At 50.2% G+C, this 21,673-nt stretch overlaps 1 protein-coding gene across 8 annotated transcripts in view; it reads left to right on the forward strand.

Moving 5' to 3' along the window:
* Positions 1 to 162: 162 nt before the first annotated feature.
* NSMF (NMDA receptor synaptonuclear signaling and neuronal migration factor) overlaps positions 163 to 21,673 on the forward strand; it is a 51,012-nt gene continuing 29,501 nt past the window's right edge. For 2 of the 8 annotated variants that reach the window (XM_014952345.1, XM_014952341.1), the window contains exons 1-3: positions 167 to 417; positions 9,394 to 9,455; positions 20,931 to 21,410. In XM_014952345.1, the coding sequence (XP_014807831.1) occupies positions 311 to 417; positions 9,394 to 9,455; positions 20,931 to 21,410 (649 nt within the window). In that variant the 5' untranslated portion in view covers positions 167 to 310. Of the gene's footprint in view, positions 418 to 5,491; positions 5,575 to 9,393; positions 9,456 to 20,930; positions 21,411 to 21,673 lie in introns of those variants that run through there. The other 6 variants (XM_014952342.1, XM_014952343.1, XM_014952344.1 and 3 more) reach the window with 5 other exon arrangements.

Consider the following 21,673-nt stretch of genomic DNA (forward strand, 5'->3'; position numbering starts at 1 on the left):
GGCCGCCCCCCCCCCCCCGGCCGGCCCGCCATGATGTCAGGCGGGATGGAGGCGGGGGCGGAGGAGGGAGCCGCCGGCCAAATATAGCGGCGCTTCCTGGGCGGCGGGCCGCGCCCGGGCCCTCCCTCCTGCCGCAGTCAATGAGGAGGCAGCGGCGGCGGCGGAGCGCAGCACTCGCCGAGGGTAGCGCGGCGGGGCGCGGGGGGTGCGGAGCCATGGCGGGGCGCTGAGGGGAGTCCGGCAGCGAGGGGTCGGCGGCGCGCCCCGGCACCCGGCCCCGCCGCGGCATGGGCAGCCGCGGGGTCGTGCGATGAGCGCTCCCCCGGCCGCTCCCCCCCGCGCGAATATGGGCACAGCCGTGTCCAAAAGGAAGACGCTGAGGAACGAGGCCATGTCGTCGGTGGCTGCTAAAGTGAGGTGGGTGCCGGGCGTGGGTGACCGGGGGCGGGCCCCGCCGTATCGGGGACCCTGCCCGCCCCCGGCCGTGTCGGGGTACCGAGCTGTGGGGAAGGCCCCCCCCCCTCCAGCCCCTCAGGACCAGTCGAGGCGGCAACCACCATCCCGGGGCTTCTCCCCCAGGGCCGGAGCGCAGGGTCATCGGGGTGTTGTCCCCCCTCCGGGGCTCGGCTGTGGCAGCGCTTTGGAGGGACCCCGGTTTGTCCCTACAGGTCACCTCCGGTGTGCCCCCCTCGCCCGCTGCCGCCGTGCCCTCCAAAAACAGCTGGGTGGTGACTGTGGGCTCCCCCCCGCACACAGCAGACCCTCGGCCTTGGGGGAGGCGGTTTGTCCCCAGAGGTGTCCCCGCTGCCACCCTGCTGCTCACATCCCCCACGGGCTCTGGGTGCCGGGCTGGCGAGGAGCGGGTCAGGAGTGGGTTTGTCAGGGCTGGGTCTCTCTAATCTCGGGGAATCGGGAGCGTGGTCGGTGCCCCATGGGTGGCTTCTCCTCGGCTGAAATGCCGGCTGTCCATCCGAGGGCAAAGTCAGCGGCTTTCGTCAAGGGCTCCCGAGCTTCTGGATGGCAAACTGCTGTATGAAAATCTGCCCCCACCATTTCTGCCCTCTCCGGCAGTGTCCCAGGCCGCGACGCTGACCGCTTAAAAGAATGGGGTTCTGTATCGTGCCTGTTACGTTTTCATACTGCTCGTGTAGAATTTCCCTTACTGTCTGGTCCCAGTGCTTTTTAGGATCAAACAGGGGAGATCCTAGAAAATGCCGCTGGGTTGTACTTGGGTTTGAAAAGCTGTCGCGGGTGGGCTTTGCTACGGTGCCCTTTGCCCAGAGGGATGGAGTTGACCCTTCTCCTGCAGCACAGGTGTCACGGCAGTCGCCCGTTGACTGCTCGGGGACACTGGCGCAGCTTTTGGCTGCTCCCACGGCACAGCTGTGCAACGGGGTAGGTCTGTCGGTGCCTCTGCTACAGCGAAACTAGCTCTTTGCTGCTGGGGAAAAAAAAAAAGGGAAGAAATAAACTTTTCAGCTGCATTATATAACACCTCCTTTGTGTTAGACAGAATTGCATTAGAATAACCCGGAGTCATGTGTAGGACTCGATCTGCGCTGCTGAGAGATCTCAGTCACCTCTCTGTGGCTGTAACTCGGCATCTCTGCTCTGCTGGGAGGAAAGGTAGTCTTACGGCTTGAAGGGAAGAGATCAAAAAATGTCTATATATTCCTCTGCGTTTGTGTTGTGATTAAATCCATCCTTCGAAGTCTGGAGTGTCTCTGGAGAAAGGTGTCCAGGCAGAGCCTAGAACTTTTCCCCACGTTGTGATGTACCCTGTTCGTAACCAGTAACGAAACCGTGAGCGCTTTCAGTGGCGTTCAGAGATTTGGAAGTGGGATTTTTCCTGGCAGATGTCAGCCAGGTGGATATTACAGAAATGACACAGAATGCACCATAACTGTTGTAATGGGGTTCTGGCAGTAGGATTAGACAGCCACTCACACAAACAACGTATTTGCTAATCAGGAAGATTTCAAATGGTGGTGTGGGTGTTTGGGAGCGACTAACGTGTTTTGAACGCAATGGCTTGTTAGCCCACACCAGGGTGGGCAGATGCTGCTCAAGTAACATCAACTGTGTAGGGTCCAGGAGGTGGTTTGCTGCCTGCTCTAACTGCTGAGAAGCTGCTGCTGCTGTTGTGTGGGAGCTCAGAGGTGACTCTTGGTGGTGTGAAGTGTGGTGGTCTGACCAGAGAAGTCAGCTGAGTGGACTTGGGCTGGGGAACATAAGGTCCTTGAGCATCTGGTCATGTAGACCAGGGCATGGGATGGGTGCTCTTCTGTGCCTCCCTGTTTGTGCCCTGCTCTAGAAATGCCTAATCGAAAAACCTTTCGGGGAGGGCAGAGAACTTGTTGAGGAGCTGCTCGCGTTGCCTCTTTGCACAGAGAAGGCACTGGTGTGGACAAGTGCTGCTGCTGTGCCTCCATCCTGCTGCTCCAGGTGTGTCTCAGCCCCTGCTTGGTGGAGGGCTCTGCCACCCTCAGAACCTCTACAGTGGTGATGACCCACCTGCTCAAAGGTTTCCTTGGGGCTTCCTGCAGCACATCGCACACAGCTCTGCCCTGGGTCCTCCTCCACGTATCCCCCACACCCTTATCTTACTCCTGCACAGCGAGGAGGCTCTGCAGGGTAGTAGGTAAGGCTACAAATAATATTCTGTCCTTCCCGAGAGGGCTGGGGACTTGGGTCACCTGTGTGGGTGGCACTACTGCAATGATCACATCCCCTGCGGCTTCATGTCGGCAGCTGTGGGATCCTGTCCCTCGAGCTGCAGGAGGAGATGCCCTGGGACTGTTTCTCTGACCTCCTGAGCTCTGCCCTGCTTGTGCTTCTCCTGTTTTGTTTTTTTTTTGAGAGGAAAAATCACCTCCTGAAATTCGCTGCAAGTCCAAGTGCCTGCTGATGCATTTTTATTATGCGTGGCTGAAGCGTGTGTGTGCATTTGACTGTCTTACTGAGCAGGGACCGTTGTTTGTTTGCTGTCGTGAGTAATGGGATCTGAGCAGAAGGTGCAAGCTCCCAAGATTCTTAAATTAAAATCTCTGCAGAGCCACTCAGGGGAGTCTCCTGTCCCAGGAGAATTAATTAAGCTCCATGCAGTTTGTTGTGTGCTGGGTCCTTTTAATAGCTTCCTAGAAAATAATGGCATAGTTGCTGTGTGCTGGTGTTGTTGAGAGCATCTGCGAGGCTGCTAACTTTGGTCTCTGTGGTCTTGTCCTCTCCTGAGAGACCGGCAGCAAACTCTGCACTGATTCTGTGTCCAGCTCCCAGCTGAGGCTTTAGTGCTGCTGTTCTGATCGGGTTTGAAGCACTCGTATGTATGTATGTATGTGCTTTCCTTCCAGTGTGCCCTTTTTTGCCCAAAGGCAGGGATGACGCAGTTGTCCTTGAGTATGACCTTGGTGCTGCCCCTGTGCTGGTGGCTTCCCGGCCGCTGAGCTTTGGGCTTGTGCAGGTTCTTCTTGGGGCTCCTGGTCCATGGGGTGTCTGTCACGCGCTCCTTGGCTTCCTCAGCACGGTGTCAAAGGACCAAAACCTTTAGAAATGAGCTCTTTTTCTCCTTGCTGCCTTGACGCCTGTAGGACAATAGTGGCACCCCAAATGTGCTGATGAAGTAAGTCTTCTCCTGCAGCTCTGCTTTGTGTTGCTCTGGCCTCTTCTTTGGGTGCGTGTGATGGTGCGAGCACACAGACGTGAGACTTTCACTGGGTGTTCCAGAACCATCTCTGTAGTTAGCACAAGGAATATTTGAGTTGAGCGTTTGGTTCATCTTAGTCAATTTCAGGACATTGGTGTCCAGTCCGAGATACCCTATAGAGAGATGGGAATTGGGTCTCACTCCCTCTCTTCCAACTTAGAGAGGGCTCGAGACCAGGTTTAAGGAAGGCCACGAGACGTTAATTGCTGTGAAAGGGTAAATCTTGTACTGACAAAACGCCGAGGTTCTTGAATGTGTTCCTTATCCCGGGTTTCTTTCTGTGTGAGCGATTTTTGGTTTAGATCGGGGTTCTTCATAGAGTCTAGATTCCTTTTTTCCACTTATGAGTTTTCCTGTGAGTGACATGGACTCTCTCAAGCTTTGATTACCTGTTTTAACTTCTTCCTACTCTGTCCTTTCTTCTGTCTAATCTTTGTGACTATAAATTCCTCTAGGACTATGGGGTCTTTGACTTTGAGATCCATTGCTGACATCCCATTTCCCTTTCTTGAGAGTGAGAATTCAAAATTTAAAAATTATTTTTTTTCCAGCTACCATCTCCCTACATTTCAGAAAACTTAATTTTTGTCAGGGTATTGTTACGATTAGGTTTAAACAACGTAGGAGCCAACAGTCTCTAAATGGCTGAGCTGTTAACCGTGGATGTGCTGGCAGCGTTCCCCTCCCTGCTTGGTGACAGGAGCAGGGTGGCTGCTGTAGGAGGACGTAGGTCCTGATGATGCAGGAGGTCTCTTCTCTCGTTCTCCTGAGATGCAGCACTGTCAGATGCTGTCACAACAGATTCCTGCTGCAGCTCCTCTGGGCATTGCTTCTGAAGGAACGCGAGAAGGTGGTGGGTGTTCTTTATTTTTGCATGTAATACTCCTGACTAGCGCAGGTTTTGCTTAGCTCGCTGCTGTGCTCTACATGGAGTTATCTCAGGTCTTTCGTGTGTCTCTGAGTGTTTGAGTACACACATTTCTTCACTCAGTTCACCATCAGTTTGGTGGATTGCATAAATTAGCGTGTATCAGTTTCTCATAGCTGCTAGTATGCATCAGGGCCCCTTTTATCCTGTTGATGTGATTATTTCAGAGACATGAGGGCTATTCCTTGCTCATCACGTTGTAATTGAGATCTTTATTATTTGGCAGCTTTCCTCCTTCTAGCAAATGTATGTCTAGATCTATGCTGCTTCACAAAATCTCATTCAGCTTCTCTTCCAGACCCGAGTCCGGCTTTGACATCTAACGTGCAGTGAGTGCTGAAAAATGCCCTCGGAAAGGCAGCTGCCTTTGCTGCCGGGGTTGTCTTGCCCCATCCCACCCTCCGCGTTCTGGAAGTCATTTGGATGGAGAAGAAGCTGGAGAAGATGGTGGTGTTTTCTCTGAGGCAATGGCAGAGAAAACTCTCCTGCCTTTACTGGTTAGACTCGGCAGCGCCGCGTACCAGGGTTGTGGTCCCTGCATGATGTCCTTTTGTTAGACCAAGCTGTGCTGACACTGTAACATGCAGGTCTGAGCTGCTACTAAAATGAAAACCTCTCTCCAGATGAGTCAGGGCTAAACCTGCCGTGTCGTCAGCTGATTACCTCGCGGTACTACCTGCTCATTTGTATGCAGCTTTTGCAGTGTCATACGCTCAGGGTTATAGCTCATCGGCCCCTGTATCTGTAAGGCACCTTGTACCTCATCACATTTATGTGAAACAAGTCTCCTTTTTTATCTCTTTCCAGGTAAATTATCCTGAGGTGTCTCTGCTCTGAGCCCAGCTGAAGGGTTTTCTGTCCAGTGCCTTCAGAAGGCTTGATGAGGCTTGAGCTCCGTTGGGCTCTGGTAGTGGAGGCAAAACTCAGCTGAGAGAAAACTTAGGTCAGTACAGGGCGTTGATGAAATAGAAAAGAATGGGATGAATAGAGCAGACACCATGCGTTTGAATTTTGCTCCGACTTTATTTGGATCAAGTGGGCAGCCAAGGAGAGCGGGGAAATGGCACGTTAATGATGCGGGGAGATGCTGGTAAACTGGGGTGACTGTGAGCACAGTGAGGGCAGCGAAGGAGCACACAGGGCTTGGCAAGGGCAGACTGGGCATAAGGAGCCAATGTGGCCAGCAGAGTCCCCTTGGCAAAGGGCACATGCAGACGTCTGTGGGAGATCAGCTGAGGCACGGCCAAGGACAAGCCGGTGGCACTTGGGAAGCAGGAATATGGAAGGGAACCACTGAGATAATAGGCAAAAAAAATTAGTCTGAAGTTTGCAGTGTAATTGGCTGGAAAACCCCCACCGCACAATGTACTGTGCAGGCTTCATTACCTCATTAGCTGCTGCTAGTTAATTGTAATCAAGCATCCATGTTGGTGTGCTCTTAGGTTGGCCTGCAGCATCCGAGAGCAGTGGAAATGGGACAGTGGTGCCAGAACTGCGGGTTCAACCAGGGCTGGGCAGCAACGTGCTCCTTGACTGTCCTTCTGACCTGCGAGGAGAGGTCTGGGTGTCGCCTCTTCTCTGGGAGCTCCAGACCTTGGGGTTTTATCCTCCCACCTCATCTGCTGGGGGATACAGAGGAGCGAGGTCAGAGACACTGCAGCTCCTTTAAACTCGGGCGCTTATTCTGAGTGATGCTATTTTCACTGTGGAACAAGGTTCGTTCAGATTTTAAGGCAGGCACATCGGCTTCGGGCATTGGCAGAGATGAATGGAGAGAATGATGTATGAGCTAACGTGCTCTTGGAGCTTTTGAACTAGTTACAGACTAGATTTTATCATCATATTTTAGCATTTTTTTGTGTAAATCACCATGTTCTCTCACTGATAACTTGCTTGAGAACTTGCTTGTTAATATTTTTTCTATATGGAGTGACTGCTGATGCACAAGAGAAGCTTCAAAGTCATTTCCAAGGGTGTAAGTGCCCTATTTGTGAATGGTCTTGATGATGCCTTGCAAGGACAGATGTTTCCATGGGAAGCCTTGGAGTCCCAGAAGTCTTGGTGGAAAAGATCTTGGCAGTCTTGAGCCCAGCTGTCCGCTCACAGCAGGGCTGTTGCCAGAGCTTTGTGAGATCAGCCATGGCTTTGGCTGAACCTTAACCATCTCTGAGATGGAGCGCAGTAGTAGCTCAGGAGTGCTCTTGCAGCTTCACAACCTGATGTTAGAATCATAGAATCGTTTAGGTTGGAAAAGACCCTTAGGATTATCAAGTCCAACTGTAAACCTAATACTGCCAAGTCCTCTAGACCATATCCCTCAGCACCACATCTAAATGCCTTTTAAATACCTCCAGGGATGGGAACTCAGCTACTTCCCTAAAGTTGCTACACTCCAGCTCCCAACTTTACGTTTGTGTGTCTTGCTCTTTGCCCGAACAGAAAGGTAGTGGGTGGAAAGAACATCCGTAATGCACTTGTCCCCCTGTATGGGTGAACCATGATGGTCATCTCTTTGCTCTTTGTAGTGTGGATTGAGTGCTAATTGTACAGTTCCCCAGTGTGACAGCCTCTGCGTGACCATCTCTGGGGGTGCTTAGGCATTGAGGAAAGCAGTTTAGGGAACTGCTACCCCAGGCTAGTGTCTAAAGGTACACCCTGGTACCAGACCAGCAAGAATGGGTCCAAAGGAGGCCATGAAGACGCTGCAAGGGCTGGAGCCCCTCTGCTGTGAGGACAGGCTGAGAGAGTTGGGGAGAGCTGGAGAAGAAAAGGCAATGGGGAGACCTTAGAGCCCCTTCCAGAATCTGAGGGGGACCTACAAGAAACCTGGAGAGGGTCTTCTTACAAGGACATGTAGTGATAGGACAAGGTGTAATGGCTTCAAACTGAAAGGGGAAAGATTTAGATGAGATCTCGGGAAGAAATTTTCATTCTGAGGGTGGTGAGAGCCTGGCCCAGGTTGCCCCGAGAAGCTGTGGCTGCCCCATCCCTGGAGGGGTTCAAGGCCAGGTTGGAGGGGGCTTGGAGCAACCTGGTCTGGTGGGAGGTGTCCCTGCCCAGGGCAGGGGTTGGAACTTGATGATCTTTAAGGTCCCTTCCAACCCAAACCATTCTATGAATCTGGAAACAGAAAAACTCGGCACCACATGTGAGCCTGTAATGACACAGAAGGTTAAACCTTACTTCTTGCATAGCTCCGGCTGCGCTGCTCCAAAGCATTTTGCATTTGGCTGTGCTGAAATTTAGTCCCGGGGAGATTAAATTACTCTTTCTTCATCGTTCATATCGATCCCCTGTTGCTGGCTGTGGATAACAAATGGACTTCCCACTCCTTCCAGCTCTAGTCGCTCTGGGGGGTATATTGTAGCTTTGTTAATCTTTTCCGTTTTGGGAGGAGGTTTATAAAAGCAGTGGGGGAAAATCCTGGCGCTGCAGGCTGGGATGTGCTGCTGCATTGGGCAGCAAAGCAGAAGGTTGTTTTGGAGGTCAAAGCCATTTTGCACTTAGATGTTTAATGGCTGGTAAGAGCGTGGCCTTTTGTGGCAGCTTGAGCTGGAGAGGGATGTTTTGAGGTTGAGCATCTCTGAAGGAGGAGGATGGTGGGCGTGATGCCTCGGCATGGAGGATCTTCCCTGGTGCAGCACGTCCTCATCTCCTCCGGGAGATGCTGGTGTGGTTGCAGGCTGAGGGCTTGGCTGCTGGGGTGTCTTGGCCTGGTTTGCCAAGGAGGTGGGTGGCTGCTCCATCTTGTGGTTTGTGAGCCTCTACCCTGGACTGTCCACTGGCAAATACCAGCCTGATTGTGATGCTGCAGACCTTGGGGAGATTGTTCTACAAACCTGGGGAAAATGGATGGCTGGGGAATTAGCTCTCAAGTCACAGGAGAAGCAGCACAGCAGCAGGATTTTACCAATATTCTGGCAATAGGAGACTGGAGATCGTATTTAATGTATACCAGGGAATGTGTGCCTTGACCAAGGATTCTTTTCCTGTGTGGGCTGAAAGCAGAAAGCTTTTCCGTGGCTGGAATATTCATAGGTTTGCTCTCTCGTGTAGGCCTTGATGTGTGATACGGGTAGAGCTCACCCTGCCTGTGGATTCTTAATATATTTCAGTAAAATCTCAGTCATCCACAGGACGTGAATCTATCAGAGAACCAGGAACTGCTTTTGTGGGGTGTTGTGGGGGGTCTCTCCAATAAGGTTTTCCAGCAACCCAAATACTGGCAATGTTGGTGCTTGAGAGCTTAGGGTTAAGGTGGATGAGGTGGGTGTTAGCATTGATGTCTAAGGTGTGATAGCTCACTGGCAGGAGCATTCAGGATCAGAGCAGAAGGCTGCGGTGGTGGTTGGGATTGTGGTGGAGATCCCTTTTTCACCGGGCTGCCAGAAGAGGTTTAACTTAAGGTGGTTTGAGACAGTCATCCAGTTCCTACGTGCATCATAGAAACAAGGCCAAGTTTAACATAGGTACACTTCAATATTTTTTTTCCAGTTTTAGCAGAGAAGCTAAAGACTAAAACAGTCCTGGGCTTGTAGTCCAGCTGTTTTCTTCTTTGGCCAGAGGAAAACTGAGGTGTGATAACCAGAAAACCCCCGCTGCTATTGCAGCAGGTTCAAATTAGAGTTACTTGAAGATGAGGGAAAGGCAGCTGCAGGAAAACAGCAGTATATTGAACTGTTCCTTCTTTCTTTGGCTTTTAACCATTACCCATCTATTTCTTTCTCTTCTTTCCTGCCTTCTGTGATACCTGGATGTGCAGAGCTGCAAGGGCTTTTGGAGAATATCTCTCACAAAACCATCCCGAAAGTAGAAACGGCTCAGGTAAGAGAATTGCCATGTCTTCTTTATATCCCTATGTGCATGCACCTATTTATTAATAGGCCTTAAAATGAAAGCACATTTATTTATCATAAAGGGCTAGTGTGAGACCTCATCAGCAGAGAGACGGAAGGAGTCACCCTCTGGATGTGTGAAGCCCTTGAGGAGAACAGGCAGTTTGGTGACCCAAGGGTTGGGTGGGCTGTGGGTTTAGGGGACAAGTGCCCTGTCGTACGTTCACCCCTCGAACTGATGTCCTTGGATGAAGTTCCAGCTGGGAAGTGAAAGACTGCAGTGCACAGGGCTTGCTTTCAGTAAAGCAAGAGGAATAAAAAAGGTGAGTTACAGTGTGCTAATTGACCTGCTTGGTGTCTGTCCAGCAGTCTTTGCTGGCAAAGGTCACCTCTGGATTTATTCCCAAGGTTTCCTTCATCAGGGGTTAAAACAAGGTTTGCCTTGTCTGTTGAGGGCACCAGCATGTGCTATCTATTGTGTTAATTACTTAGACACAGAAATCACCCTCAGCCTACAATGAGTTCTGCTTGATGGGCAAGGACCATGAGGGAAACTCACATGACTGCTAACATGGCCGTGTCTACTCTGTGAGGAAAGAAAACATTTTGCAGATGATAAATTCACTACAAAACCTATAGGAAAATCCTGTGGAATCCACAGAAAATCCCGTGTGAGCAAGTAGCAGATTGTTCTGTAGCATTGAACTGTTTTGCAGGGGATAAGGTTATTAAATAGAATGTAATGTAGAGTGATGTTACCATTTTAGGTAAACTGTAAGTGTGTGTGTTTAATTAAACCTCTACAGGTAGGAAATGCCTCTTCCTAAAAGAGCAAGCCCAGTCACACTAGTCTTGCACACCCATCTGAATGAATCCCTGCGTTCTTTCTTGGATCTCTTCTAATGCCCTTCAAGTTGTCCTTGGCTGAATTGTGCTAACTTTGTGAATGGAAGGGCTTTAAAACAGCGTACTGCAGTTTTCTTTGATTATTTTTTTTCAGGCATGAGAAACTCCAGTGATACATTACTTAAATTACTTGGTCTAAGAGCAACCCATGGTGGTAGGAAGGGAAGGGCTGGGGTTTCATGCAGCTGAGGTGGGGCGTCTGTGGGGCAAAGGGAAGGAAGGAGTTGGACAGAGGGTACAGAGACCAGCTGGGCAGCTCTGAGGAAGCTTCCTGGAATGGCAAAGACATCCTTTATCATCGCCATTTTTGCAGCTTCTTCTGTCAGCTGGAGTCTTTGTCAGTCCTCTTCTGCAGTCCCTCATCCCAGTTTCCAACTGGGAGAAGAAGGGTGGACTCCTGCTCGCTTTGTAGTGCCCTCATAGTGCTGGTGGGGTCACATTCAGGCCAGACAGAGAATCTCTGATGGGGACGAGGGGAAATGGCAGATCTGTTCAGATGCCTGAGACCTGGGGAGCCCTGGCCAAGGCCAAGGAGCCTCTCTGATGTGCCCTTACAAAGCCGTTGTTTTACTCAGCCTTATGGGTGCTCCCTGGTGCTCGTTTCTCTCTCTGACTGTAGATAAGGAGAACATGGAAACAGAGATGATGTGACTCCTGGTTAATGTGCTGCTCTTATGCTCCCCAGACCAGTGCTTAAGCACTCTCTGTGCCTGCAAAATACCTGTACGCTCTCCAGCAAAGCTTTCTCATACCCACTACCCCTGTGGTGTGTCAGGCTTGAGATCATATTTGAATCCACAAGAATTTAATTGCCATAGGTAAGAATCAAGCAGCAAGAGGTACACATGGATATACCACAGTCCTTATGGGATCCTTAAGTATTGACTTGGAAATAAAGTTCCCTAGAAATTACTCTAAATGTTTATAGAAGAGGGGGGAAAAAGAATCGTTTTTTTAAGGCATCTTTTGAAATTCTACAGTGTATAATTTAACACAGTCTGTAACACTTCTTTATAAATAACCATGGTAGGAAGGGTGCTATCCTATAAAAGCGTTGAGAGTAGAAAATTTGGCTCCCTTTTGTTTGTCCCAGTGGTCCAATAACAGAGAAGTCAACTCTTTCCTTCCTGCAGAAATTCTCTCTGTCTCCGTATTGTTTTTGCAAGTTCCTTCACCTTTGGCTCAGCAGAGCGCTTGAGCGGTGTGATTAGCTTTCACCCAACGACTCCAATGAAGCAAATGAAGGGCCTCTCCTACATAAGTGGAAGATGTAGCACATATATAGAAGTACCTGAATCTGCTCCAGCTCCTCAGCTTGGCTGAAGAAAGCAGGGAGAGGCGGTGTTATGGCTGTCCAAGCCCACCAGTCTCTTGTAGCTAAATTCCTGCTTGCCTGTGGTGGTGCCTGAGGTCTGGAAAGCTCAACACACTGAAGAACTGAGGCCTCGGTGCATGTACATTGCTGTTCAAGGAAATCTGGGCTTTTGCCATGAGTGTCTTTACCTGGTGGGATAGGCCTGTTTTCTGCTGGAATAACCCCAGCTGTATATGTACATGCTCCCGGCACTGCCAGCAGCCTGCAGCTGGCATTAACACTCTAGTTCATAGGGGAGAAGGCAGGCCTTGACTTCAGTGGTTTATACTTCAGGGAAAAAAAAAGGTTTAAGATTGAATGCATTGAGGGTGAAGAATCGTGGTCTTTGAGGACCAGGAAGGTTGGAGAACCATCGGTGGGACAGTGGAGGCCTAAATGGAGGAGGAAAGGGCAAGATCCTCCTCTTTTGCAGATCTGGGAGCTCCTCTCTGCCTGTGCAGGACAATCCTTGTGCAAAAAACGAGGTGGGTGTGAATCTTTGGGATGCCAGTTCTCTTGCTGCTTTACCTGCTTCAGCTCCTCGTTGGATGGGTAGAGCTCTGTGACACCCCAGATAGACACAGGAGACCCACCATCTGGATGGAGATGCCAAGTGTGCAGACACAGCCCCAACTTACTCCATTTCTGCTCCACTTCATTCTCTGAGGATCCTCCATTTTGGTTTGACTTCTTTTATCTTTAGAGTCTCTTGACTCCAAGGGAAGGAGGTGGTGTAATGGCTTCTGCATCCCACCTCTTACCTCACTTTCCATAGCTGATCAAAGAGATTATTCTTTGGTGGCAACTTCTACACCCCGGAATCTATTTCTAGGGCTCCTCTGGAGAGCTTGTGTGTACGTGTGTGGCAGAATGGCTTTGAGAAACTGGGGAGTAGTAATCACAGAACCACTTAGGTTGGAAGGGACCTATAAGATCATCTAGTCCAACCATCAACTTAACTCTGCCCAAAACAAACAAACAAAACAAAACAAAAAAAAACAGAAAAAAAACCCCAACACTAAACCATATTCCCAAGCACCATGTCAACTCATCTTTTGAATATGTCCTCAACCACTTCCCTGGGCAGCTCATTCCAAGGCTTGATAACCCTTTCAGTGAAGAAATTTTTCCTAATATCCAACCTGAACCTCTCCTGGTGCGACTTGAGGCCATTTCCTCTTGTCCTATCACCTCTAATGAAGAACTAATGAAGAATTGCATATCAGCATCATGCTGCTCTGTCCAAGCATTTTAATGAGGGTCAAGTCGTTCTCAAGGCTTTGCTTATCTTCTGTTTTCAATAAAGCTGTCTGTGCTCTGTCCGTGCTCTGCTTCCTTCAGCAGGGCAGTGGGTATGGAATTGAACATCAGCAGGAGGTAAAGGAGATTGCAGGGTACTGCGGGGTGTATGTGTAGTGAGAAAAAGGTGAGGGAGATTATTTGTTGTTGGTTACAACATCTGATTCTTCCTGATGTGAGACCTCAGAAGTTCACGGCTCAGGAATACTGTGTGACTGTCCCTCTGCAACTCTTTGGTGTCTTGTTCTGGAAGGAGGTTTTTTCAGGTGATGTGGGAAGTACATTTACTTCTGCATCGCTTGGCTCAGAGTGCCCTGACTCTGTTCTGTGAGGTTACAGCAGGGATGATGGCAACACTGATTTTTATTCTCTTTGTTTCTCTCTTGGAACAGGGAAGCTGCCTGGTGACGGGGTATGAGCTGTTGGCAGAGGATGAAGGGATTGTCCCCTTGGGGTCACTCAGTTTTTTTTTTTTTTTTCTCCTGATCTTTAAGATATTCTGAGGAATTAGAAAAAAGGGAGGATTGGATTCTGCTGCAGCTGGGGGGACGTGATCTGTTAAGGGAGGTGGTAATGCATCTCCTGCTCTTTTGCTGGCTCATTCACACAGGCTGAAGGTCAGGGAAGGTTCCCAAGATGAGCACTCCCATGGTCCACGTTCATTCTGACTGCAAGGCTGTTGCCATAGTCCTGCCTGGCTCTTGTAGCCTTCTGGTACCTTCCAAAGACTTCCCATCCTGTCTATGGCATGGTTCTAGTGTAGGAGTGGGTGTCCCTTGGGACAGACCTAGAGGAAAGACAGGGAAAAGGATTGAAATGTTGTGAAAGGGAAGTGTAAAAAGGCTTCAAAGAGCAAAATGTAGAAGCAGTAATAACTCGGAGTGATTGTGGGATAAAGAGTTTTGGACGTGCCCAGAGTCTCCTTCTTCCAGGTTAGATGTCAGAGGCCCCACACTGAGATACTGCTTTAGATTTCTTTATCTCCGTGTGCTGGAACTGTGAGAGGAAAAAGATACCGAGGGCATTGAGGCATAAGAAGGACCTTCAGCTTGCCCAGGTTTAAACTGTGGAGCTGCCAGTGGAGCCTGATTCAGGGTAAGCACCAGGGATGTGTCCCTGTCCCCAGGACAGACCACAGCAGCGTGTCTGGCCCAGCTCTTGGAATGTCCCTTTGCTGATGTGGTGGCCTTGAGCAATGGAGGTGGCCTTTCTAGAAAGACCTCTCTAGGTCTGGAGGGGTTTGTAGGCACCGTGAGTTCAGGGCAGAGCAGAGGGGTCAAATCTCATCTTTGAGGGTTTCAGGCTGCTTCCAGGATTGGCCAGTGCAGGTATGGTGTAAGCGTATCCTCAAACTTGCCATGGAATATGGTTTTTTACTTATAAAGTGAATAAAAATGTAGGTCACGGTGTTACCATGGAAATGCTAAGGCTGGTGGTGGAGCTGCCATTTGCTCCTTTGGGTCGTGTCTCGCAGTAACAATTTCATCTATTCACATTAACGTTACAGGCCAGACTAAAGGTTACTCATCTATGAGGCACAATGTCAACAGTGTCTTCAGCTTGTTTGTTTTCTAGGCCCATTTCAGCGTAGAAGACTAATTGGAACCGTTTTGTCACAGTTAAGTGACCTTCTCTTTTCTCCGAGCAGCTCCCGTACTGGAGCAGCCCTTGCCTTTTCTCGGTGGCTTTGCAGAGCAGCGTGTGACGTTCCCTCCTTGGGAGCGGTAGGATCAGGGTGCTCCATAAAGCCATGGTGGGGCTGGCTTGGCCAGGCTCCGGGTAATCCCACAGCAAACCTTGTGCATGTCACCCTCAAGCTACCGCCTGGCTGAAATGCCACCGTGACCTTTTTTTTTAATAGTTGTATCTCCATTTTTAACTCCCACAGAATCACAGAATCTTCTAGGTTGGCAGGGACCTTAAAGATCATCTTGTCCAACCGTCAACCTCACTGACAAAAATAGACACCCACACAACAAACAAGGAGCATCATCACTAAACCAGACCTCCCAGCACTACATCAACCCGTCTTTTGAACACCTCCAGGGATGGGGCCTCAACCACCTCCCTGGGCAGCCCATTCCAATGGCTGAGAACCCTTTCAGTGAAAAAAATTTTCCTAATATCCAGCCTGAACCTCCCCTGGTGCAACTTGAGGCCATTTCCTCTTGTCCTGTCGCCTGTGACTTGAGAAAAGAGACCGACCCCCCCCCTCTACACCCTATGCTTCCCAACCTCATGCTTCAATATTCTGAACAAATCTCATGGTTTTTACTGTGCCTCTTTCTTGACTGCATCTCAGCCCTGCGCAGCGGTGGGGTGGGCTGCCAGCCTGTCCCCAGAGCCAGGAGCCCTGTGCTGGCAGGTCCCGCTGGCTGCGCTGGCGTCGGGAAGGACAGTGCTGACGTGGTACGGAGCACGATGCACGCTCAGAGAGGGAGCAGAGGAGAAGAGGACCTGACAGCCTCTTAGCACACCTGCAGGGCAGTGACAGGCATAAGGAACGTCTCAGAGCTGAAATGGCAAGAGGAACTGCTCAGCTGTGCCGTTTGAAGAGGGTTTTGCAATGCCCTGGGTTCCAGCCAGTGCAGCTGTCTGCTTTCCTATTGCGAGTGTCACCTGGACTCCTCCTTCTATAAAATAATAACAAAAAAAGCATTAAATTAATTCCTCCTCCTTTTAACAATGCTGTAACTCCATATACTGCAAACCTAAAATCTTTCTGGTCGTCTTCAGTTCTTTCATTTAAAGCTGGTACCATAAACACCAGGTCCAGGTGGAGCAGGGAAGAGAAAACTGTTGCTCTGAAATTTATTTTTCTGAGATGACAGATGTTTTTTTAATAGGGTTTAATCTGGATTCCCCTTTGCCACTTTGATTCTGATGCTGGAGCTGAAGTTTTAAATCTAAGGTACTTTAATCATCAGTTTGGCTGCTAAATACAGTAATAAATTTGGGCCTTTTTTTTTTTTTTTTTTTTTTTTAAAGCTTCTGTCTGTGCCTCGTGGCTATATTCTGCCTTGATTTATAAACTTCTCATCCCGTGGGGTTACAAGGCAGGCTGCATCAGATACAGATTTGGCTGGAAGAGACCCTCGGCTGTTGTGAACGGGCATCACTCAGCTGAGGCTTGTCCCTGTCTCGAGAACAGTGTGACAGCAAAGGGAAATGTGACAGTCCCTTCACCTTCAGTTACCTGGCTCAGAGCGAGTGCTCAAGTTACAGTTACAGGATCAGAAAGGATGTATTGTAAGTATCTAATAGTAATAAGTGCCCAATTATCCGGAGCTACATGTACAGAGAATGTGGATTCTTGCTTTCCTGTGATACTGCAAATTAACCAGTAGAGATTATCATCGCGGTTGGTGGCCGTGTCTTTGGTGACACACATTCCCTGACAGCTGCGTTGGGCAGTGCTGCTTGGAAGGTGGAGAAGGAAATATCAGGGATGAGCAAGAGAAGCCAATGAGACGTATCAAATAAACAACAGGGGGGTGAGAAGTGTCTTGGCCCTTGGGGCTGGGCTTTTGAGCCCCCGGGCTCTGGATGGGCTGTTAGACTTGGCCCAGGTTGACAGGGAAGGGTTGAAAATGTGATTTGGATGTTTCTGTTGCCATTAGACACACGATCTACAGATCAAGCATGTTCGTCCTCTTCCCTACATCTTGCTGTTAAATACCTGGGGCACGATAAATCTCGTTAGAGCCCAAATCTAGCTGAAAAGAAATCCATTTGAGGCACCTGATTTGTCTGCTCTAAGGTAGCTTTGCAGCTGTGTGAGACGAGGTGCTGCTGCTGAGAGCAAGCGAGGGAACAGAGGTGTCACCAGGTCAGCTTGGTCGGGGTGGCAGGAGAGGACGGCGCGGTGCCAGGCTTCCCGAGTCCCGCTGTCCTGGGCTGGCACGGCGCTTGGCTGGAGCAGCTGGTTGTGGGAGAGGTGGCAAGAGCCATGTGAGAATGAAACGAAGCGGAGCAGCGGTAACCAGGCAGAGGGTGTTAACAGCAGCCTGCTTCGGCTGCCTCCTGGAAGGCAATTCCAGGCACTGCTGAAGTCTCCTGTTACCCTTTCTCTCTATTCACTGAATATCCCTGTGGCTCAGGATGAATTCAGCATTGATTTCCGGACCAGCTTGACTTCTTTCTTAGCAGAAGCAAACTGTTAACCTCAAATGCCACGGCAGAAGCAGGTTCAGTGCTTTGGCCCCTGAATCGAGTTCACTGCAAGCACAGACGTGGGAACTGGTCACTGGTGATGTCTCTGGGCTGCTGGTGTGTGTGGGGTTCATTTTTAGAAGCCAATAATTCGTTATGATGGACGTTTGAATCTCTCTTCCTTTCATACTAATTTTTTTCCCAAGATAAATTCTTTATTAACTAGAAGTCTTGAGTAAAGCCTCACATTCCCTTCCCATATGAAGTTGCTTCTCCAGTGTGTGGTTACTGAAGGTGCAAAATGGAATGTAAAGAAATAATTATCCAGTTGTTTGACAAAGAGAAGGCACACTGGTGTGGTGACAGGCCTCTGTGGTGCAGAGCATGGAAACTCCTGGATGAGTACAAGTGAAAATACCTTGGATTAGGGACAAGTAAGGTAGGAAGAAAGGATTATCCTTGCATTTTGCATGCTAGATCAGACAGGTGGTTTGTGTCAAATATATCCAGTCAAGAATTGTAACCCTGCCGTGATTTCAGGAAAAAGTTGACTCTTACTAGAAACCAGTCATCTCCCACTTACACAGCTGTAAATTTTACGGGGCTTGACAGACCTCAATGCTTATAAACAGAGATGGAATTGGTCTCTCTGCACTTGGGATGATGAGCATTTTCAGACTTAGTATACTCTGGGCACTTCGTTTTTGCATTTACCCATAGATGCCAGAGGTCAGAAGTTCTTGGATCTCTGAATTGTGGTGGTGTCAGTGTGTGGGTAAAGGTGCCCAGTCCTGTGTTTGCTCTAACGAGGCTGTACGTCTTCCATAAAGTATTCATTTTGGGAGGAACAGGGGCAGCTGTCAGCCGTTATTTTGTGGTGTCTTAAGAAATAGATAGTGTCATTGTGCCCACACAGATTAGTAAGTTTGACAAGATGTGATGAGTACTTGGAGCTGGCCTTTGTTTTTAATTTAAAAAATGGTGTGCTTGGCACTATTAGCCAACAGATTTTGGCAGATCTTGAAGATCCATTTGGTGGTGTTTTCCCAAGGCTCTGGAGCACAGTTAGTCTTGGAAGTGGAGAGAGTCTGAGTCGCTGGAAAGCACATGTGGTGACCTGCTGCTTCCTGAGGGGTGACAAGTGGCTGGAGAGACTTTGGAGCCTGTCAACAGTTTCTGCATTAGTTGGTCCATGACACTGTATCCTGCAGCTGGTAGGACTGGGTGGACAAGCTGTTGAATGACAGCTGGTGGAGCAGCTTCTTCCACTTGAATGGCTTGTCGTTGTTCTGGTGGTGGCCCTTGTGGTCCATCAGGCTCTCTTCCTGGTGGAGCTGTGTGTGTGCAGGGGACCATGGGTGAAGTAGACCACTGCCTACCTTTCATACTTCACCTGGAGAGCATCAGTGAGGTGCGTGACTCCTCACTGCATCTAGGCATGTGTTTTGGGTGTCATGTGAAGTCTGGAAAGACGGCATCATCTATAGATTCAAGAGACCTAGTTTTTTTGAGACACCTCACCTTGTGTCCAGCTTTGGAGTCCTCAGCACAGGAAGAACAGGGACCTGTTGGAGCAGGGTCAGAGAAGGCCACAAAGATGCTGGGAGGGCTGGAGCCCCTCTGCTGTGGGGACAGGCTGAGAGTTGGGGAGTTCTGCCTGGAGAACTGCCCTGGAGCCTCTCCCTGGAGGCTCCAGGGAGACCTTAGAGCCCCTTCCAGTCCCTCAAGGGGCTCCAGGAGAGATGGGGAGGGACTCTGGATCAGGGAAGGGAGCCATAGGATGAGGGGGAACAGCTTTAAACTGAAAGAGGGGAGATTGAGCTGAGATGTGGGGAAGAACTTGTTTGGTGTGAGGGTGGTGAGAGCCTGGCCCAGGTTGCCCCGAGAAGCTGTGGCTGCCCCATCCCTGGAGGGGTTCAAGGCCAGGTTGGAGGGGGCTTGGAGCAACCTGGTCTGGTGGGAGGTGTCCCTGCCCAGGGCAAGGGGGGTGGAACTAGAAGACCTCTAATGTCCTTTCCAACCCAAACCATTCTGTGATTCCTTAGGACTCCTACGGGCTCATTCTGGTCAGCTCAAGGAGCCACACGGCTGCCAGGTGCAGTGGGGTCTCACCAGGAGACCAGTGAAACGAACCTGAGTTGTGTCAGCCTTGAACGGTCCTGACAGTCACTTCTTGAGCAGAGTGGCTGGAAGTGTATTTATCTCCCAGCGGTGCTGGAGGAAGCTGTAGCTCAAGCAGAAAAACATGATGAGGGTGACACACTCTGCCAGCCCCAGCTAAGCTCATTTCAGCCCCGGCTGCAGCCAGAGCAGAGGAGATGCCCGTGGCAACGTGAGCACAATCCAGGATGGGCTTCAGACTCAAAAGCTGGGAGGCTACATCCTTGGATTGGGGGGGCTCTTCTCAGAGGGGCACAAGGGCACTTCATAGGAGCCAGAATGTGGCAGCAGTGGTGTTGCATGCCAACACCAGACTTGTCCTGGCTCTTCCTCCTTCATCCCTTCGTGGCCAGCTACGAGGTGGCCAGGCCTCAGATTGTTGCTGAGTTCTCCCAGGTCACGGCTCAGTAGCTAAAGGAAAGATGTTCATTAAATATCTAGTGAAGTTTGGGCTTGGGTTTGCTTTCTGCCTCTGTTTAAAATGCTGCTGTCTGTGCTGGACACTAATGATTTTATTTTTTCCGGGGTAGCAGTCACATGAATAATGTATTCCCTGCCGAGCCTTTTTAACAGTCCCCTGGCTGCTTCCCATCTGAAGGGAAGTGTAAGAGGTAATTAACAGCCACTTGAAAAAAGGATTAGCCAGGTGGGTGGGAGCTACTGTTGGGTTCATGCATGGAATTGCCATGGAAATGCTGAGATTTCCTGGCACTTCATCCAGTGTGTGGGCTCCAAAGATAGTTGCACTCATGGGCTTCTCTCCTTTCCATCTTCCAAATGGAAACCACGGCTGCATTTTCCTTCAGGATGGTGTCCACAGGCCGTGCTGTGGCCATCTGGGCACACGCTGGGTCCTGCTGACCCCCGGGGAGCCGCAGGGAGCAGGACGCAGTGCCGCAGCTGACAAAGGAAGCCTTTTTGCATTTCTTTCACATCAAACCAACTGGCAGAAAATCAGGGGAGGGGGGGAAACAACCCCAAACGCTGGTGGTTTGCACTTTTCCCTTAGTTCTAAAAAATGGGGCACAAAACATTTATTTTTTTTTTGAATGAATGAGTTTGTCATTTCTTAGGGAAGTCAGTGTTGGTCCCTGTCCTGCAGACTTTCACCAGCTCAGTTGCCCTTGCGTGGCCAAACCTGCTGAAGCAGATGGGACTGTGCAGCTAAATGAGGGCTGTTTTGCACGTAAGCATTTTCAGGCTGTGCAATGAGACCTGCATTGTTTTGTTGGGGTTTTTTTTGTGTGGTTTTTTTTGTTTTGTTTTGTTTTTTTTTTTTGAGGTTGGACTCGATGATCTCAGAGGTCCCTTCCAACCATGGTGATTCGGTGATTCTCTGATTTGCTTCTAGCCTTGTCTGGTGGCCGTACAGGCTTAAAACATTGGGTGTATTTGTGAGACATGTCTGTCATTTCAGTCCCAGCTCTGGAGGTTTAGAAGGCCCTGGGCACACGTTCGTCTGGAAGGGTTCCTGGAGGAACCTGCTATGTCTCTCTCCCCCTTCACCTTTCTGCAGCGGTTAACGAAGAGCTTCCTGAATTTGTGGGTGTCTGGGGTGCTTTGATTTTAAGGAACGTGTGCTGTTTGTTTCAGATCACCTGCTAGCAGACTCCTACATCGGACAGGAGGACTCCCCCGAGATGCAGCAGGCGGCACAGAACAAGCGCCGGCTCTCCGTCATCTCGGACGGCAAGTTTGAGAGGAGCTTCTCCGAGGACCAGACGGAGAAGATGCCAAGCGAGGGACCGAAGCCACGAGTCTACACCATCTCCGGCGAGAGGCCGATGCTGTCAGACCACGAGAACGAAAGTATGGAACTGGTGGTGATGAAGGGGGCTGCCCAAGAGGAATGCCACCACGGCCACCAAGTGCAGAGCGCTGGTGGCTCTCACGGCGTCGGCAGGCATTGCAAGGGCTGGCCAGGCAGCCGGCAGGGCTCCAAGGAGTGCCCAAACTGTGCCCGGCTGGTGGCCCCTTCCCAGCACTCCTTTGACTTGGAGCAGCATCAATCCGGTGAGACCGGGTGGCACAGAAAGCGGCTGGAGAGGATGTACAGCGTCGATCGAGTGTCTGGTAAGTAAGGGCAAGTGCTGGGTGCTGGAGGGACACAAAGGGACCCATCGACACAGGGGTGAAGGGTGACAGCCACGCTAGCCCAGCATGGTTTTGTTGCCACGTGCCTTGAGTTGGGTCCTGTAGTGTTTGCACTTTGACACCTTGCTGGGACCTCTCACTAGTGTCCATGGAAAGGGATTGTCAGAGGAAATAAGCTGAGCTCCATTTGAGGCCAGCTCATCTGAGCTCCCTTGTCCTGCCGTGTCAGCAGCAGATGGCCT

Source organism: Calidris pugnax, unplaced genomic scaffold (assembly GCF_001431845.1).
Source record: "Calidris pugnax isolate Ruff unplaced genomic scaffold, ASM143184v1 scaffold135, whole genome shotgun sequence".
NCBI classification, from domain to species: Eukaryota; Metazoa; Chordata; class Aves; order Charadriiformes; family Scolopacidae; genus Calidris; species Calidris pugnax.